This window comes from Phyllobates terribilis, unplaced genomic scaffold, assembly GCF_046119375.1.
Source record: "Phyllobates terribilis strain yellow unplaced genomic scaffold, ASM4611937v1 Scaffold_453__1_contigs__length_1468511, whole genome shotgun sequence".
Taxonomy (NCBI): Eukaryota; Metazoa; Chordata; class Amphibia; order Anura; family Dendrobatidae; genus Phyllobates; species Phyllobates terribilis.
In genome coordinates, this window is record NW_027363213.1 from 1,384,814 (window position 1) to 1,405,955 (window position 21,142).

General features: G+C 43.4%; 1 protein-coding gene across 1 annotated transcript in view; it reads left to right on the plus strand.

Moving 5' to 3' along the window:
• LOC141229037 (uncharacterized) overlaps positions 1-21,142 on the plus strand; it is a 74,148-nt gene that overhangs the window by 16,104 nt on the left and 36,902 nt on the right. Inside the window, exons 2-7 of the mRNA XM_073667403.1 lie at positions 10,189-10,337; positions 10,467-10,646; positions 10,730-10,853; positions 10,937-11,034; positions 11,574-11,664; positions 15,387-15,389. Of these exons, the coding sequence (XP_073523504.1) occupies positions 10,266-10,337; positions 10,467-10,646; positions 10,730-10,853; positions 10,937-11,034; positions 11,574-11,664; positions 15,387-15,389 (568 nt within the window). The 5' untranslated portion in view covers positions 10,189-10,265. The remainder of the gene's footprint in view (positions 1-10,188; positions 10,338-10,466; positions 10,647-10,729; positions 10,854-10,936; positions 11,035-11,573; positions 11,665-15,386; positions 15,390-21,142) is intronic.

Consider the following 21,142-nt stretch of genomic DNA (forward strand, 5'->3'; position numbering starts at 1 on the left):
GAGGGCGCTGTTGGCACTGTGGCGCCCGGGGGCACTCGGCCTTGCGACCAGGCCGGTGGCGTCTCCTGCTTGGCCGCGCTCAGGGTTGAGGCGCGTAACGTCACAGGGGGCGTGGCCGCGGCTTCTGTTTGAGGCCTAGTCGGGAGCGGTGACGGTGCAACGACGGGCACGGCAGGGGAAATTTCGGGCTCTGCGACGGGGAGCTGGGGCAGGCTCACGGCTTCTCGGCTCGGGGTAGTGACGTCCCCTTTACCTGCCTCCGTTTCTTTAGCTCCTTCCTCGGCGTCGTCTCCGGCCTTGATTCCTCCTGCACCATCCTCAGAGGCGGTCTGACTCCTCATCTCGGGTGGCGTGCTCCGCTGGCGGGTTCCAGCCTGCAGGGCCATCTCTCTGCTCCACTCCGTCAGCGTTTCTCGCTGCACCTGGGCCATCCTCCGTGCGAGGCGCTCCAGCTCGGTCTGCGCACACTCCCGGTCTCGGGGGAGCTGTGCCAGGATCTCCACCAGGCCTAGTGGGGTTGTCGCTTGCAGCAGGCTCCTGACCACAGGGTCGGTGCTGCCTGACTCTCCCTCCATCTCCGGGTGCGACTTCTCCGGACTCCTCTCCAGACTCCTCCAGGCGGCTCCCATCTTCTCTGTTTTGTTCTGTATCCGCCCACATTGAGGGTGGTCCCGGGGCAACTTGGTGATTGTCAGTTCCAGGGGCAGTCCCCCCACGCTGATGGACATCTCTAACATCACAGTCTCTGCCGGTGGGGGCGGTTTCCGCTTTTGGCGCCATTCCTTGACCTGGCCCACGATGGGAGGTGGCCTCTTGCCACCCTCTGGCACGCCCATAATGGCGTCCGCTCTGCCAGGGCGGGAAATCTTCTGAAATGGCGGGAATCGTCTCCCAGTGGCGGGAAACTCCGTGGATGGCGGGAAAAAGCTGCAGATGGCGCCGGATGGCGGGAAAACTCCACCGATGGCAGGAAGGAAGCGGAAGATGGCGCCGGATGGCGGGAATCTTCACCACAGGTAAGTTTGAACAGTCTTTTTCAGGCACGCAGTACCCGGTGGTTGCGGGCACGATATCCTGCCGACTACGCCAAAAGTTGACGCGCCCCCTGGGCCAGTGCTGTAGGGGATACCCGGAGCCGGATCTCGATGGGGGTAGTAGTCCTTGTGGCGGTGACCCGGTCCGTGCCCAGGGTGTCAAACTAAGTGGCAGTCTATGGCAGTAGATGTTAACTTGATTGTCGACTACGCCACCCGTTGAGTGCGGCTTTGAAGCCGCCGCTGCAGAGCAGTCCGCTGAGGCCGGTGGTATATGTGCAGCAGGGATGGTATAACCCCCAACGGGAGGGGTATGGCCTCAGGGCAGCAGGTGTAGATGGTGGGGGTTGTGACAGTGCAGTAAGAAGACTCAGAGTCGGGAGATGCAGTTCAGGGTTTTTACTTACTGGTGTTCTTTTAGTCACTCTGGCCTTGAGTGACCACCCGAGCCGTGCTGCGTCGACCAGGTCCTGGACTCGGCCAACCCCCAGGCAATTCCGGAGCGTGGTTCTGAGCTCCTTTCTGACTCTCCCTTCCTCTGGCCGTTCCCACCAGGGATCCACTTTTGGCCGGCTCCCTCGGGTCTCTTGGTGGTCAACCCTCCTCTGGGCTCCCTGACCCTATACTTGGTGTGCCTTTCTAGTGGATTTGGTGAGGGTCGTGGCAGATCCTGACCACGACCTCCGGTTCCTGGCTAAGGTTTGTTTTGGCCTCTGCCAGCTTGGGATCCGGTACCCTTGTCCGCCAACCCTTCACCCTTCTGTCCTTATTCTGGGATCTTGGGGTTCTCTTCTTGTTTCCTCTCTGGGTCCTTCCTACTCCTCTCTCTCTCTCTGCAGGCTCTGTTCTGGAGCTGGGCCCAGCCGGAGCCACGGCTCCCTGTCAGCCCTCCTGGCCGAGCTCCTCTGCTCTGCTCAGGCTCTCCTAGACTCTTCTTCTCCCAGACTCTTCTTCTCCCTGCAACTAGATGGTGCCCACCTTATATATTCCCTCTATGTGTGAGCTCAGGTGACCAGCACCCAATGAGCTCCTATCTTTACCCAGACTACTCCCCCTATCTGCCCCTACACTACTGGGATGTTCCACCCCCCTCCCACTCCAGCCAGGGACAGACGCTGTCGTACCTGCACATATACTGGTGGGAATACCGTCGTTCTGTCCCCCGGAAATGGGATGTATGTAGTGCATGCAGCCTACTAGCTCAGTTCCACACTCCATCCTTACCCGGGAGTGGAATACCACACCTCTGGCTTGAGGTGTAATACCCCTGTAGCAGCCGAGTCCTCAGGGTGCTACACATGCAGGACGCGAGTGCCAACATGGCGTTATAATGACACTGCATGCACAGGCATCCCTGTATGCACCTGTGCGCACCCAGTGGCAGGGTTCTTTGAAGTTCTGGGCGCCCACACTGATATGATTATATCAGTGCTGGCGTCTGGACCCCTGCAGGCACTGGCTATTGCCAGGACAAAGATCTCTTTGATCCTTTTGTCCTAGCAGTGTGACTCTCTACTAACATGGTAATTAACCATGTCAGCATATAGTCAAAGGCAATAGATGGACATCTGTCCATCTTCTTTTGACATGCCCAGACTTTTCTTGTCCTGGGCATATCTGAAAAGTAGGGGGATTATTATAAGGGGGCCAACTATATATGTGTGGAGGCACAATTATATTTATGTGCATGTGGACATATATATGTGTAGGGACACATGGGGACATAGGCACATAAGGCAATATATCCACATGCATATACAGGTACTTCTCACTAAATTAGAATATCATCAAAAAGTTAATTTATTTCAGTTCTTAAATACAAAAAGTGAAACTCGTATATAGAGTCATTACAAACAGAGGGATCTATTTCAAGTATTTATTTCTGTTAATGTTGATGATTATGGCTTACAGTCAATGAAAACACAAAAGTCATTATCTCAGTAAATTAGAATACTTTATAACAACAGCTTGAAAAATGTTTTTTATAATCCGAAATGTTATCCTACTGAAATGTCTGTTCAGTAAATGCACTCAGTACTTGGTCGGGCTCCTTTTGCATCAATTACTGCATCAATGCGGCAATGTGGCATGGAGGCGATCAGCCTGTGGCACTGCTGACGTGTTATGGAAGCCCAGGTGGCTTTGATAGCAGCCTTCAGCTCGTCTGTATTGTTGCGTCTGGGGTCTCTCGTCTTCCTCTTGACAATACCCCATAGATTCTCTATAATAGATTCTCTATGGGGTTAAGGTCAGGCAAGTTTGCTGCCAATCAAGCACAGTCTTACTGTTGTTTGTGAACCAGGTATTGGTACTTTTGGCAGTGTGGACAGGGGCCAAGTCCTGCTGGAGAATGAAATTTCCATCTCAAAAAAGCTTGTCGTCAGAGGGAAGCATGAAGTGCTCTAAAATGTCCTGGTAGACGGCTGCGCTGACTTTGGTCTTGATAAAACACAGTGGACCTACACCAGCAGATGACATGGCTCCCCAAACCATCACTGATGGTGGAAACTTCACCCTAGACCTCCAGCAGCTTGGATTGTGGCCTCTCCACTCTTCCTCCAGACTCTGGGACCTTGATTTCCAAATGAAATGCAAAATTTACTTTCATCTGAACACAACACCTTGGACCACTGAGCAAAAGTCCAGGTCTTTTTCTCCTTGGCCCAGGTAAGACGCTTCTGGCGTTGTCTATTGGTCATGAGGGGCTTGACACAAGGAATGCAACACTTGTAGCCCATGTCCTGGATACGTCTGTGTGTGGTGGCTCTTGTAACAATGACTCTAGCAGCAGTCCACTTCTTGTGAATCTCCCCCACATTTTTCAATGGCCTTTTCTTAACAATCCTTTCAAGGCTGCGGTTATCCCGGTTGCTTGTGCACCCTTTTCTACCACACTTTTTCCTTAAACTCAACTTTCCATTAATATGCTTGAATACAGCACTCTGTGAACAGCCAGCTTCTTTAGCCATGGCCTTTTGTGGCTTACCCTTCTTGTGGGGTGTGTCAATGACTGCCTTCTGGACATCTGTCAAGTCAGCAGTTTTCCCCATGATTGTGGAGCCTACTGAAACAGACTAAGGGACCTTTTTAAATGCTTAGGAAGCCTTTGCAGGTGTTTTTGTTAATTATTCTAATTTTCTGAGATAATGACTTTTTTGTGCTTTCATAGCCTTTAAGCCATAATCATCCACATTAACAGAAATAAACAATTGAAATAGATCACCCTGTTTGTAATGACTCTATATAATATGAGTTTCCTTTTTTTTATTGAAGAACTGAAATAAATTGACTTTTTGATGATATTCTAATTTAGTGAGATGCACCTGTGTATATATATATATGCATTCGCATACATGGTAGTATGAAAAAACATATATATATATATATATATATATATATATATATATATATACAGTACAGACCAAAAGTTTGGACACACCTTCTCATTTAAAGATTTTTCTGTATTTTCATGACTATGATGACTATGAAAACTGTACATTCACACTGAAGGCATCAAAACTATGAATTAACACATGTGAACTTAACAAAAAAGTGTGAAACAACTGAAAATATGTCTTATATTCTAGGTTCTTCAAAGTAGCCACCTTTTGCTTTGATGACTGCTTTGCACACTCTTGGCATTCTCTTGATGAGCTTCAAGAGGTAGTCACCGGAAATGGTTTTCACTTCACAGGTGTGCCCTGTCAGGTTTAATAAGTGGGATTTCTTGCCTTATAAATGGGGTTGGGACCATCAGTTGTGTTGTGCAGAACTCTGGTGGATACACAGCTGATAGTCCTCCTGAATAGACTGTTAGAATTTGTATTATGGCAAGAAAAAAGCAGCTAAGTAAAGAAAAACGTGTGGCCATCACTACTTTAAGAAATGAAGGTCAGTCAGTCCGAAAAATTGGGAAAACTTTGAAAGTGTCCCCAAGTGCAGTTGCAAAAAACATCAATCGCTACAAAGAAACTGGCTCACATGAGGAAAGCAAGACCAAGAGTCACCTCTGCTTCTGAGGATAAGTTTATCCAAGTCACCAGCCTCAGAAATCGCAGGTTAACAGCAGCTCAGATTAGAGACCAGGTCAATGCCACACAGAGTTCTAGCAGCAGACTCATCTCTTCAAAAACTATTAAAAGGAGACTTTGTGCAGCAGGCCTTCATGGTAAAATAGCTGTTAGGAAACCACGGCTAAGGACAGGCAACAAGCAGAAGAGACTTGTTTGGGCTAAAGAACACAAGAAATGGACATTAGACAAGTGGAAATCTGTGCTTTGGTCTGATGAGTCCAAATTTGAGATCTTTGGTTCCAACCACCGTGTCTTTGTGCGACGCAGAAAAGGTGAACGGATGGACTCTACATGCCTGGTTCCCACCATGAAGCATGGAGGAGGAGGTGTGATGGTGTGGGGTGCTTTGCTGGTGACACTGTTGGGGATTTATTCAAAATTGAAGGCATACTGAACCAGCATGGCTACCACAGCATCTTGCAGCGGCATGCTATTCCATCCGGTTTGCGTTTAGTTGGACCATCATTTATTTTTCAACAGGACAATGACCCCAAACACACCTCCAGGCTGTGTAAGGGCTATTTGACCAAGAGGGAGAGTGATGGGGTGCTACGCCAGATGACCTGGCCTCCACAGTCACCAGACCTGAACCCAATCGAGATGGTTTGGGGTGAGCTGGACCACAGAGTGAAGGCAAAAGACCAACAAGTGCTAAGCATCTCTGGGAACTCCTTCAAGATTGTTGGAAGACCATTTCCGGTGATTACCTCTTGAAGCTCATCAAGAGAATGCCAAGAGTGTACAAAGCAGTCATCAAAGCAAAAGGTGGCTACTTTGAAGAACCTAGAATATAAGACATATTTTCAGTTGTTTCACACTTTTTTGTTAAGTATATAATTCCACATGTGTTAATTCATAGTTTTGATGCCTTCAGTGTGAATGTACAATTTCCATAGTCAAGAAAATACAGAAAAATCTTTAAATGAGAAGGTGTGTCCAAACTTTTGGTCTGTACTGTATATGCATGCATATTTTAGGACACTTCCCTTTACACTCTTTCCTCAGTTCGAAATGTAATTAAGAAATGGCAGTCAGCAGCAAGGAAGACCAAGCTAAATTTCAGTGAGAGCTGCTCGTAGGATTGCTGGAGAGGCAAATCAGAAACCCCCCTTGACTGCAACAGACCTTCAGAAAGATTTAGAAGACTCTTTAGTTGTTGCACATTTTTCTACTGTTCGGAGACACCTGCACAAATATGGCCTTCATGAAAGAGTCATCAGAAGAAAACCTCTCCTGCGTCCTCACCATAAAATTTTGTGTCAGAAGTATGCAAAAGAACATCTAAACAAGCCTGATGCATTTTGGAAACATGTTCTGTGGACTGATGAGGTTAAAATAAAACTCTTTGGCCACAATGATCAAAGGTATGTGTGGAGAAAAAGGGGCACAGAATTTCAAGAAAAGAACATCTTGCAAACCATTAAGCATGGAGGTGGATCAATCATGCTTTAGGGTTGTTTTGCAGCCAATGGCACGGGATCATTTCACGGGTAGAGGGAAGAATGGATTCAATGAAGTTTCAACAAATTCTTGACGCAAATCTGTAAAAGTTGAAAAGAGGATGGCTTCTTCAAATGGATAATGGATCCTAAGCACACTTCAAAATCCACAATAGACAACCTTAAAGGCACAAGATGAAGGTTTTACAATGGCCCTCACAGTCCTCTGATCTGAACATCATTGAAAATCTGTGGCTAGACCTCAAAATAGCAGTGCATGCAAGACGACCCAGGAATCTCACAGAACTGGAAGAATTTTCCAAGGAAGAATGGATGAAAATCCCTCAAACAATAATTTAAAAACTCTTGTTTGGCTACAAAAAGCGTTTACAAGCTGTGATACTTGCAAAAGGTGGTGCTACTAGGTACTAACCATGCAGGGTGTCCAAACTTTTGCATCGGCCCATTTTCTGTTTTGTAATTTTGACCATGGGTGTTTAAACTTTTACATGCCACTGTGAGTAAAGGAAATTAAGTTAAGGAAGGATTCCTTATCTTAGACAAACAGGATTTAAACAAACAGTTGTCTATACTAGAGAGGAAGCTACAGTGTCGCATAACTGGGACATCCATTCTCCTAAGGAGAGCTGAAGATGCAGTGCCACAGCAATGAGTGTGTGGCCCTCATTGAATGGACTTTGAAAGTACTAGTGAGGAGTCGTACCGATGCACCTCAGCCAGTGAGGTCCTCACAAATCAACTTTGAGCACTGAGTTGCCCTGAGGGGCTGTAACGACACATCTCAACCTGTATGGTCCCCACAGGGATGATGGACCTTCCCATAATGGCTTGCTGGACTGTGATAACTTTTGTTAAAAGCTACATGTACCGCCACATGTAACCATAAAGTTCTTGACTCAGCATAATGCAGGAGAAACATTCATAAAGTGTTGTACCTGCTATCTGATATATATATACTTGTCATCAAGTTCTTGTTAAGTAAAGTAAAGTTTATTTTTGTACTTTGGTCTGCTTCATTTATCTCCATACCATCTGGACTGGGCTTGCCAAGTACAGTGGCAGCATACGGCCTTCAGAGTCGGGAAATATGACTCCGCCAAATTAAAGTCTGTGATGCAACGTGGCATTGGTGGATGGAACAAGACATGATGTCCCAGATGTGCTCGATTGGATTCAGGTCTGGGGAATGGACAGGCCATTCCAAAGCATCAATGCCTTCATCATGCAGGAACTGCTGACACACTTCAGCCACATGAGGCCTAGCATTGTCATGTATCAGAAGGAACACAGGGCCCATTGCACCAGCATACGGTTTCACAATGGATCTGAGGATCTCATCCCAGTACCTAATAGCAGTCTGGGTACCTCTGGCTAGCACATGGGGGGCTGTGCGGCCCTCCAAATAAATGCCTCCCCACACCATTACTGACCCACTGCTAAACTGGTCATGCTGGAGGATGTTGCAGGCAGCAGAACGTTCTCCACGGCGTCTCCAGACTCTGTCCGTCTGTCACATGTGCTCAGTGTGAACCTGCTCTCATCCGTGAAGAACACAGGACTCCAATGTGGAATCTGCCAATCTTGGTGTTCTCTGGCAAATGCCAATGACCCTGCACTGTGTTGGGCTGTAAGCGCAACACCCACTTGTGGACGTCGAGCCTTCATACCACCCTCATGGAGTCTGTTTCTGACAGTTTGAGCTGAGAAATGGATGTTAGTGGCCTGTTAGAGGTTATTTTGCAGGGCTCTTGCACTGCTCTTCCTGTTCCTCCTTGCACAAAGGAAGAGGTAGCAGTCCTGCTGCTGGGTTGTTGCCCTCCTACGGCCCCCTCCACATCTCCTGGTGTACTGACCTGTCTCCTGGTAGAGTATATGCTCCATGCTTTGGACACTGTGCTGACACACAGTTACCCTTCTTGCCACAGCTCTCATTGATGTGCCATCCTGGATGAGCTGCACTACATGAGCAACTTCTGTGGGTTGTAGACACCGCCTCATGCTACTGTACGTCTAGGGGTGAGAGCAATGACAAAATGCAAGTGACCAAAACAGCCAAAAAGGATGAGAACAGAGAAATGTTCTGTGGTCACCACCTGCAAAACCACTCTTTTATAGGGGGTATCTTGCTAATTGACTATAATTTCTATCTGTCGTTTCTTCCATTTACACAACAGAAAGAGAAATTTATTCACAACAGTGTTACTTCATAACTGGACAGGTTGATTTCACAGAAGTGTGATTGACTTAGAGTTACATTGTGTTGTTTAAGTGTTCCCTTTATATTTTTGAGTAGTGTACTTAACAGCCCCATACACGAGATACATGTTGGCTGAACGGTCATTTGGCAGATGGCTATTTTTCCCGACTCCCCCATACACACAAATATTCCAGCTTTCTTGTGGTCTGTATGAGAGAGTCGCCTCCAGACTCCTCTAGTGGAGGATTATCTACAGAAAAAATAAATGGATTAGCCTCTAAAATTCAGGATGCCAGATCCTTCTCTGCCCTGACATCATCTGTCGGGAGGCCCCCAAATACATTTTATAGTCAGCCACCCCCCCCCCCCCCAATTCATTACTTCCATGCAACTTTAGTCTAATGTGTATGGGGGCTTTAAAATGTAACTCATTGGACGCTGCCTCTGGCCCGGCCTAATAGACTTTCGTACATTGCAGGTCCAGACACCATTATTAGGTACTTAAGTATCATAGTAACTAGGCAGCCCCATACTATCGAGTACTTGGGGGAGGAGGGGCATTCAGCCGAACTCTGTCACACCTTCTGAGATGCCATGTTTGCTTTTGACAGCAGCAATTGGTTAAACTGCCAGGGTTTATGTAGCAGCCGCACCTGTGCCATCCCTGCCATGAACATCTATGTTTAACATGTTAGAAAATAACAAAATGTGTCTTATGCTGTTTGCATGTTGTTTTATTTTTATAAGAATTGTTGGTGCCAATTTTCTTTTGAAACATTTTAATTTCTGCTTTTTTTCTGGTGTTTTTCTTGTAATATAGTAAAGCCTAAGGCCAGAAATAAACCCCATAAAACACTGTACATGGAGACTTTGCTATCAAATAATTTCTGCCCGCAATATTTGTGCCAACAAAAAAGGTTTTATAAAAGCATCAAACTTCTGTGTGTGAATCAGACATGAGATCTAACATGATGGAAGATTACAGTCCGGGGAAGACGGGAAACATTCATATAGACGACCGGTGATGATATAGTCAGTGACGGACTGTGGCCAAATATGTTTCTAGAGCCGTAGTAGAAGATGAAGATGTCGTCCTCATTATGAAGTAGTTATTTCTCATGTCACAGGTAATGAATATCTCCTGCAGTATTACTAATGCCGATTCCAGTGTCCGTAAATGAGATGACAACTAGCATCATGGAAGATGAGTCTATGAGAAAACATATTCAGCTGCAGACTGCGAGGAAGAAACTACTTGTTGGCTGTGTTCTAAAATATATTTGTTTTATTAGCAGATGTAAAGAAAAAAACTAAATAGTGTAAAATAATAAATCTCCTCATATTTTTCTCTAATTATCTCCAGTAATTGTATTATTACACAGGATTTTTATGATGTTACATCTACTTATTTTCTTCTCATTCAGGTCTCTACAGTATTCGATCCGCTCAGTAAAATCTTCTATATAAGAGAGTTTTCCTGATTTATCCATCACAACAGGATATGGACAAGGACAAGATGGCAGAGAAGATATTACACCTTACCCTAGAGATCCTCTTTCGACTTACTGGAGAGGTGAGAGATTCTGATGACGTCACATTACATCATTCTTATCTATAGGAATAACAGATGGACAGAACTGGAGAGGTGAGGACCCTGGAAATGTCTGTAGTGAGATTTATTAATGTGTCTCTCCATAACCAGGATTACACAGTAGTGAAGAAGACCTCTAGTGAGCGCTGTCAGGCCCCTGTGTCTGAGGGATGGGGAAGACCCCTGAGCCCAATCACTGGGCCTCCACCTCACCCCCTGATACATGAGGACATCAATAACCAGAAGATCCTAGAACTCACCTACAAGATGATTGAGCTGCTGACTGGAGAGGTGACACTGCTGGGAATGCTGGGACATTATACAGTAACACTATGAAGGGATCGGGGGGGTGACTGTATCATTATGTGTATCAGGTTCCTATAAGGTGTCAGGATGTCGCTGTCTATTTCTCCATGGAGGAGTGGGAGTATTTAGAGGAACACAAAGATCTGTACAAAGACGTCATGATGGAGGTTCCCCAGCCCCTCACATCACCAGGTAATAAACAGGACTAAATACACACGGCCTATAATTATCTGTATGTAAAGAATGAATTCAGTCCCTGTATGTGTTCCCTCCAGATCTATCCAGTAAGAGGACAACACCAGAGAGAAGTCCCCGTCCTCTTCTTCCACAGGACTGTAAGCAAGAAGATCCCAATGTTCCTCAGGATCATCAGGTAGATGGAGAGAAGGTGTCATGAGATCTCCCCTATGATGTGTAGACGGCTGTGAAGGTCTTGTGCTCAGCAAGGCTGTGGTGTCGGAGTTGGAGCCCATTTTGGTGGATTTGGAGTGGTATCAAATGGACCGACTCCTAAAATATATAATAAATTGGGTACAGTAGTTCAATGCAGTTTTTGGGGAATATTTTTTCATAAGAATTTGGGAAAGTTATGAAATGTCCTATAAATGTCTGTCCTATTCCTGATCTAAGGGTCTGGACTTTTAGCTGAGATGAATCTGTGCTACAGTAAATTTATCACTTAAACATGAGCCATGTATGAGGGAGTCGTGGAGTCGGTGTCATGGAAATTGAGGAGTCGGGAGTCGGAGGTTTGGCTTACCGACTCCACAGCCCTGGTGCTCAGTCTTGTTTTATCCACCAGTATTATATGTTTTATACTTGTGTAATGAGAATGGTGGAGATGGCAGGATTAGAGCTGATCATAGATGGGACTTCTCCATCTGTCTGTGACTTTTACAATATTTGTTTCAGGGTGAAGATCTGACCCATATTAATACTACAGAGACATATGTGAGGGGTGATGAGCGGTGTAAAGAGGAGATTCCTACATATGACTACCCAGGTGAGTAGTAACCACTAAATGCAGAGAAGTTACAGATTATTCTCAGTCACCGGCTGTGGCTGCTTTATCGGTGGTGTAGTCCGGCCATATCACAATCGTGTGATCACCATTCTCCTCTAGATCACAACATTCTCCCCTACACAAAACTGTTAACCCCTTTCTGACGTTGTAAGTAAAAATACATCCCTGTTCCCTGGACTGTATGGACTAGGTACATATTATTACGACATGGCGATCGCACCCGCACACAGGCTGTACTAGCGCAATCGCCGCCCAGGTCAGCTGATTCTGACATCTGACACCCGGCACGCAGTGCCCGCACCTCTCCCGGCAGCACTTAGTGAGTGCGCAGAGGGACAGCAGCGGGGTCCCGATCGTTGCCATGGTGACCCGATGTCGTCATGATAACATCCGGGTCACCAGCCCCAGCAAGTTAAGCTTGATCATGCGCAGTGCATGATCAAAGTAACTTGTGTCTGCAGAGCTGACAGTTTAAAAGTTATAGCAGTGATCCTGCTCTGCTATACCTTATAACTGCGATCAGCCTGTTGTAAAAATATATTAAAAAATATATATTTTTACAAGATATATTAAAAATAATATATGGAAAAAAAATAAACAATAAAAGCACACATATATGGTATTGCCGTGTCCGGAACAACCTGACCTATAAAATAAAGCTGTCCCACTAGTTAACCCCTTTAGTGAACACAGTAAAAGAAAAAAAAACTAAGCAAATAACGGTGCTTAATCATCATATTTCCAAACAAAAAGTGGAATAAAACGCGATAAAAAAGATGAATGTAAATAAAAATGGTACCGCTGAAAACGTCATCTTGTCCCGCAAAAAAGAAGCCGCCATACAGCTCCATCACACGAAAAATAAAAAAGTTACAGCTCTCAGAATAAAGTGATGCAAAAAAAAATAGTTTTTATTGTGTAACAGCGCCAAAACCTAAAAAAACAATATAAATGTAGTACGGCTGTAATTGTACTGACCCGAATAATAAAGCGGCCTTATACATTTTTCCACACGCAGAACGGCATAAAAAGAATGCCAAAAAAACAATTCCTGAATTGTTGGTTTTTGTTTATTCCACCTCCCAAAAATCTGAGTAGAAAGCGATAAAAAAAAGTCACTTGCCCAAAATTAGTACCAATAAAAACGTCAACTTGTCCCGCAAAAAACAAGCCGTCACATGACTGTCGGCCGAACTATGGAAAAATTATAGCTCTCAAAATATGGCGATGCAAAAACTTTCTGTGCTGCTGAATGTCCTCATATGGTCCCTACAAGACCAGGTCCAATCTTTCTGGCCAAACTTCACTTTTATGATCGATAACATTAAATGTGCAGTCAGGGCCAAGTGTGAATTTCTGTACAATAACAACAGAGTTTCCCTTTATCCTGACTTTTCAATTTCTTTTAAAACCGACTAACTTCAAACAGGATTGTGATAAACTATACAGAAAACATTACACCTGTGCCATGATATATCTCTAAGCTGTGCGTGGCTGATGGCTGTAATATACATTTATTCCCGCCTGCAGGAGATGTGTTGGCTCCAGCCCTGGTTTCATGGATTCACTCCACGTCATAAATTCCATTATGTTTTCAATCCTAAGGAATTCAGATTACTGCACAATCTCTCCTGAAATGGGGGCGCTAATACTTTCTCTACTCTTCTGGTCAGGTTATTGTAGCTCCAATGGTCCACCATAAATGAGTGCAACTCCAGTTTAGTGTTGGATTTCTCCCTTCATACATATATTGTTGTTGAGGATGTAACATAGAATAAAAAAATGTCTTTTTTTATAGCTTTATTTTGTATGATAGTTTGATTGTGGTCGGATCGGCCTGCCTCACTTATGTGAGTCTGTAACTCCCTGGTAGTCTTTAAAAAAAGATCTCCATTGCCTCTTCCAAATGCCCGAGATCTAAATTTAAGACACCTCAGCTCTGCACTATTAGAAAAAGTTCTCTTTGAATGTCTAATATTTCTTCTTGAAACTCATCTGACAGAAAATATTGGCCCTTATGATAGTTTAGATTCCCAAGAGCCACCGAGCCCCATACTCTAATTACCCCAGAGAGGTTTCACCACTAGTTACTCACTACTTACTGATGAAGACTGTTGAGTTTGATCATTTCAGTAGATGTTATTGTCTGTAGTCAGTTTTTGACTACAGTAGTTACTGCCCAAATTTCTCTGATTTAACCCCTTCCTGCAGCCAGTTTTGTGATCCTAATCAGGCCCCATTTTTCAAATCTGATGTGTGTCACTTTATGTGGTGATAACTTTGAAATTCTTCTTAAAGGATAATAGGAAACAAATGGACCTTACAAATTATTTTCCTTGAATCCTACAATATCCTATATACGGTTGTACACTACTGTCTGGGCACATGGCAGGTTAAGAAGGGAAGGAGCGACATTTAGCTATTTGAATATAGATCTTGCTGAAATAGTTTGCAGACACAATGTCGCATGGTCACCTGCCAGCTCAAAAGATGACCACCACAAACAGGCTTGGTGCCATCTACTTCATTTTCCAGATCCCACGAATTGTCTTGTTCATCACCCTTTAACCCCTCTACATGGATCTGGACACAGAGACCCCCTAGGCTTGGGCCACGGTGTTACCTGCTGTTCTGTGGTGTGAGATGGCAAGAAGAATAATCAGGTAGTCGGGTCAGAACCAGGAGGGCAGAGAACATACAAAATCAGAAGACACAAGAGTAGTCAGTAAACGGGCCGAGGTCACAACAGGAAACAAATCCACAAGCCGGGAGCTGAGCACAGAGGACTGACCCAGAGGAGAACAAGGCTGTATCTGGCGGCTTCCAGCAATATGCTTCCAGCTTTAGTAGGGTGCGGTGATTTCTAATTGGCTGAAGCAGGGAGCAGATTACTCCAGCTGGACAGAACACACACCCATACTGCCAGACTGGATGGTACTAAAGGTCCCTGGCACCCTAATCTTACTGGCTGGAAAGAGCCTGCGCCGCCCAGAGCTTCTGGTTCTGACGTCTCCTCCATCACCAGCGCCGCCTGCAGGATGAATAAGGCGGCTCCTGGTGACAGAAGCAGACGTCGCAGGAGCAGATCCCGGAGGAGATGGGACCCACCATTTACAGAAGTCCTAATGTGACCAAATTACAGAAAACCAGAGCAGTAGAAATCACCATAAATTGACTCCATTTTGGAAATTATAACCCTCAGTGAATTAATCTATAGGAGTAGGGAATATTTTGATTCCACATGCAAAAAAAGAAGAAAAGAGAGGCGCTCCTGTGTATACCCGGTGATCTTTGAGGGGAGGAAAATGGAAATAGAAATGTACTAACCTTGTGTGGTTGCGCACCCCTGCACAACCACGGATTAAGGCTCCGGTGTGAACCGCACACCGCACGGGTCTCAGGCTGACCGGCTGAGAGAATCACATGGGGTGTGACATCACCGCGGGTCCTTGTAAACGGTTAATAAGCTGATATCTGCAGCCCCAAACCACCCACCCAAGAGGGAATCAAGAATACAAAGTACAAAGTCGCTGCGGTTTTCAATGGGGTAAGGTGACAGCAGGCCGGGGTATTTGTTACTCCATCATTTTCTTTATTAATCACATGGCTTCACAACATGTTTCGGCTAATACCGCCATCATCAGGTGATGGCCAATATTACCACACAAGCACTTTATATAGAAGTTTAACCAATTAACCAGCAGGTGCCAACAATTAACCAGTTAACCCTCAAATCTCCATTACCATATATACAGGTTCCCATTCTAAGGGCCAACCTGACTTGGCCGATAACAGAGACAAAACATCAACACTAACATAAGACTACATGAAAAAACTATATATACATATAAAAGAAGAATATAAAAAGAGTAAAAGCTGCATATATTCATAATTACACTCATATTAAAAACCTAATAAAAATAAATATCCACTATATTTTTCAAATCCACATAAATTATATTACTTAGTTAATAATATTTTCAAGTGAGAGATTCAGACCTTCCGGGGATAAAGTTCCCAACTTATAGATCCAATAATTTTCCCGGTTTACCAACCTTTTCTATCTATCATGCACCGTGTCAGATATATGATCAATAATCGTAAGGTGCAGATATTTTGGATCTTTCTGATCTTCTAAGAAGAAGTGCTTTGGCAACTATGTAACAAATCTCCATTTCTAATATTCTGCCAATGTTTATTTAGCCTGGCGCGCATTGGTTGTATGGTGCGACCTACATACTGTAGACCACATGTACACTCCAACAGATATATCACATATGACGGCAGTCTGTCCGGCATCTAATCTGAAAAGTCTCCCCCGTGGTGAGCAAGCTAAAAGTTTTTGTTCCGTTATTAATGATCCCACAACAGAGACATTTTGATGTTCTACATCTAAAGCACCCATCCCCCCTTCCTTGGTTTATATTTTTATACTTTATATAACTCTTAGTCAATGATGTGGAGCTAGGCGCTAACACATTTTTCAGATTCTGACACCTCCTATATATAATCCTTGGTTTGGCCGGCAGTTGCTTGCCCAAAATGGGATCACTGGATAAAATGAACCAATACGTCTTCAATAGGTTATTAAGAGTAACTCTAGATTGGCTAAATGTTGTAATGAGACTATACTCGGCACTCAATGGGTTAATAGTGTAATTTTTTTTTACCACATTGGTAGGTCCGGCCAGATTCCCCTTATTGTTTATCATTTCCAAGCATTTTTCTTGGGATAAACATTTGGCTTTCTTATATGCATCACTTAATAATTTGTCAGGATATCCCTTTTCCCTGAATCTCATCTTTAAAATCCTAGATTCATTAATAAAATCCACATCTCTACTACAATTTTTCCTAATTCTCCAATACAGTCCATAGGGAATATTACGCACCCAGACTGGAAGATGGCTGCTATCATATGCTAGGTAACTATTCACATCCACCTCTTTGAAATGCGTGGAGGTGATTATCTTTCCTTCTGGGTTTTTTTTTAATCAGGAGGTCAAGGAATTGAATACTTAAACTGGATATATTAGATGAAAAACTAAGACCCCAGGTTTTATTATTTAATTCAGATACAAATATAGATGCTTCCTCATGGGTACCAGCCCTGACAAAGAAAAGATCATCTATAAATCTCCTATAGAGACATATATGTCTAGTATATAGATGGGACTGTACGATGAAGACAGACTCAAACCTCCCCATAAATAAATTAGCATAGCTAGGGGCGAATCTCGTCCCCATCGCACAACCTCTCATCTATGTCTAGTATATAGATGGGACTGTACGATGAAGACGGACTCAAACCTCCCCATAAATAAATTAGCATAGCTAGGGGCGAGTCTTGTCCCCATCGCACAACCACTCATCTGTTTATATGTGGTCTCTTCAAATAAATTTTTTTATTGTTTAAGATAAACTCAATACTTTCTAATAAGAACCTTTTCTGTTCCAAAAATATAGAGGTATCTGAACACAAATAATGATCAATAGCCTCTAAACCTAAAATATGTGTAATGTTGGAGTATAAGGAACTCACATCTAAGGTACAAAAAACATAATAATAATAATCTTTTTATTTATTTAGCGCCAACATATTCTGCAGCGCTTTACAATTCAGACAATTTACAGACATTATTGGCACTGTCCCCATTGGGGCTCACAATCTACATTCTCTATCAGTATGTCTTTGGAGTGTGGGAGGAAGCTGGAGAACCCGGAGGAATCCCACACAAACACGGGAGAACATACAAACTCCTCGCAGATGTTGTCCTCGGTGGGATTTTAACCCAGGACCCCAGCGCTGCAAGGCTGCAGTGCTAACCACTGAGCCACCATGCCGCCCTCCTCCTAGGGAGGTAAATCCCTCATCAAGCTAATAAAATGTGAAGAATCTTTTAAATAACATTCAAGCCTAATCACATATTTTGTAAAAACAAATCGACATAATGTGATAAATTAGCTGTTATAGATTTTATCCCCGAAATGATGGGGCGACCAGGGGGATTGGTAGTACTTTTATGGATCTTGGGTCGGAAATAAAAATAAGGGGTCTGAAAAAATTATATATCCAAAAATCTTTTCTCTCTCACATCCAAGATCCCCTCCCTAAGGGCCCCCTTAGTTAAGCTTTTATATTCATAGAATCATAGAATCATAGAATGGTAGAGTTGGAAGGGACCTCCTGGGTCATCTGGTCCAACCCCCTGCTCAAAGCAGGATTCACTAGATCATCTCAGACAGATGTCTGTCCAGCCTCTGTTTGAAGACGTCCATTGAAGGGGAACTCACCACCTCTCGTGGCAGCCTGTTCCACTCATTAATCACCCTAACTGTCAAAAAGTTTTTTCTAATATCTAATCTGTGTCTCCTCCCATTTAGTTTCATCCCATTGCTTCTAGTCTTCCCTTGTGCAAATGAGAATAAAGATGATCCTTCTACAATGTGACAGCCCTTGACATATTTGTAGACAGCTATTAAGTCTCCTCTCAGTCTTCTTTTTTGCAAGCTAAACATTCCCAAATCCTGCAACCGTTCCTCATAGGACATGGTTTGCAGACCAGTCACCATTCTGGTCGCTCTTCTCTGAACTTGCTCCAGTTTGTCTATGTCTTTTTTAAAATGTGGTGCCCAAAACTGTACACAGTATTCCAGATGAGGTCTGACCAAAGAGGAGTAAAGACCGATAATGACTTCACGTGATCTAGACTGTATGCTTCTGTTAATACATCCCAGAATTGTATTTGCCTTTTTTGCTGCTGCATCACACTGTTGACTCATGTTCAGTCTATGATCTATTAGTATACCTAAGTCTTTTTCACATGTACTGTTGCTTAGCTCTATTCCTCCCATTCTGTATATGCTTTTTTCATTTTTATTGCCCAGATGTAGTACTTTGCATTTTTCCCTGTTAAAAACCATTCTGTTGGTTGCTGCCCACTGCTCCAGTTTATTTAGGTCTTTTTGAATCCTCTCTCTCTCTTCTCTAGTATTAGCTATCCCTCCTAGCTTTGTGTCATCAGCAAATTTAATCAGTTTACCCTCAATTCCTTCATCTAAATCATTGATAAAGATGTTGAACAATACAGGTCCCAGGACAGAGCCCTGTGGTACCCCACTTGAGACATTCATCCAGCTGGATGTGAAGCCATTTACAACCACCCTTTGAGTCCGATCACTAAGCCAGTTATGAATCCACCTAACAGTTGCCTGGTCCATTGCATACTTGGTCATTTTTTCAATAAGGATGGTGTGAGATACTTTGTCAAATGCTTTGCTGAAGTCAAGATATACTATATCTACAGCATTTCCCTGATCCACCCAGTCAGTGATTCTGTCATAGAAGGAAATTAAGTTACTCTGACATGACTTGTTAGTTACAAACCCATGCTGACTCTGGTTAATCACTTCATTCTTATCCATGTACTTACATACATGTTGTTTAATAATTTGTTCAAATATCTTTCCTGGTATAGAAGTCAGACTCACCGGCCTATAGTTCCCTGGGTCCACCTTCTTCCCCTTTTTGAAGATAGGAACAACATTTGCTCTTCTCCAGTCTTCTGGGACTTCTCCTGTTCTCCAAGAATTTTCAAAGATTATGGAGAGTGGTTCTAAAATTTCTTCTACGATCTCCTTCAGTACTCTGGGGTGTAATTCATCTGGACCTGGAGACTTGAACTCATTTATGTTAGCTAAATATTCCCTCACAATCTTTCTGTTTACAGATAACTTGGATTCCTCTATTCCTTTAAAAGGACAGTGAAGATCAGTTGATGTTACATTTTCTTTCTGAGAGAAAACAGATGCAAAATAGGAATTAAAAAGTTCGGCCTTAGATGGTGATAATTCTGTCACCATCCATAAAGATGGTGACAGAATTATCACAATCTAATTTATTATAATAATCAGTATCGCCCAGTATCCGCAAACCTTCTCCAGTGTACCAACCCTGATTCATCACCACAATACCACCGCCTTATCAGCTTCCTTAATAATTATTCCTTTATTCTTCCGTAAACTAGAGATGGCTTGTCTTTCTGGAGCCGTCAGGTTATCCCTCTTTTTAATATGAGTAAAAGTGCGAATGTCTTTTAAAATCAGTTGCTGAAAAGTCTCGAGATGAGTTCCCTTATGGTGAGTAGGATAAAAATGAGATTTACCACCTAGTGGAACATGGTGGAAACCCATAGCGGGCACGTGATTTTCGACTCCATTATTAGCAAGGGGTATACTGGCGTTTATTGATTTACGTTTTTCTTCAATAATAAAGTGATGTTTTAACGTCAATTTCCTAAAGTACTCATTCAAATCTACATATAAATTGAAAACATTCAAACTTGAAACAGGTCAAAAAGAGAGTCCTCTACTCAATCGTGAGATCTCAGCCTCAGACAAGGTGTGGTCAGACAGGGTAAAAATGCCTACCATTTTCTGTTTCTCATCTTTTTCGCTTTCCTCAATATTTACCCTAATGGCTTTGTCTTTTTAATTAGCAAATCCTACAGGGCTGCTATTTTTTGGGATGGCTCTACCTCGCCCCCTACATCCCCGATATTTCTTTTTGGTTGGCGAACTTGGGCCGGCTGAAAAAACGGTGGGATTTTTGTATCATAAAGGAGCGGTGTGTTTTTTTACCATTGAGAGGCGGTGCAGTTTCATTAGTTAATATTACAGCTGGTGATAACAATTCTATTGAAGAAGTTATATTTTGTGGAGGTGGTAGCTTCACTGATTTATCAGTGGAACCTTCCTCTAATGATGTATGCCCTACACTTAATGACTGAGATATTATTGGTAAGGAATTTTGGGAATCAGGATGGATAGTTAAAATAGAAAAATCCAATGCACTAACACTCTGCGTTGAGGTTGCACCAATTAATTCATTTAACCCAAAATGAATTAGTGATGATTGCTCTGTATCATTGGAAACACCACTATCCTTATTCACCACTGGTAAGATAGAATTAATAGCTCCACCAGTGTTTGCTTGATTCTCCCCAATAGGAGAAGGACACAAAGTAACTATTGCACTGTTAGTTTCCATATCCATAGTTTGATTCGACAGGCACTTTCTGCACTGTGGATGTTGGAGAGTGAAAATTGCAAATATTCCATTTTATTACCCAACACATTGTCTCCTGGATCACAATCTGGGCACTTACATACCATAAATTAAGTGGGTTCTTCTCACTATAGTAATGCCAAGTACATGGATGATAAATGTGGTTTGGACACACTGCAAGGCTCAGAAGAGAGGAAGAGATATGACTTCGGGAGAGAGCGGATATTGCTGGATTGGTTTATGGAAGCCATGTTGCTTTTCTAGAACCTTTGAGCCACTAATAATGTGGAAACCTCTGTTATTACACTGACAGATGATGGACCTGAGTTGGGGACTTGTTTTTTGTGAGATGAGTAGCAGTTTTTATTGATATTCTTTTCACCTACAATG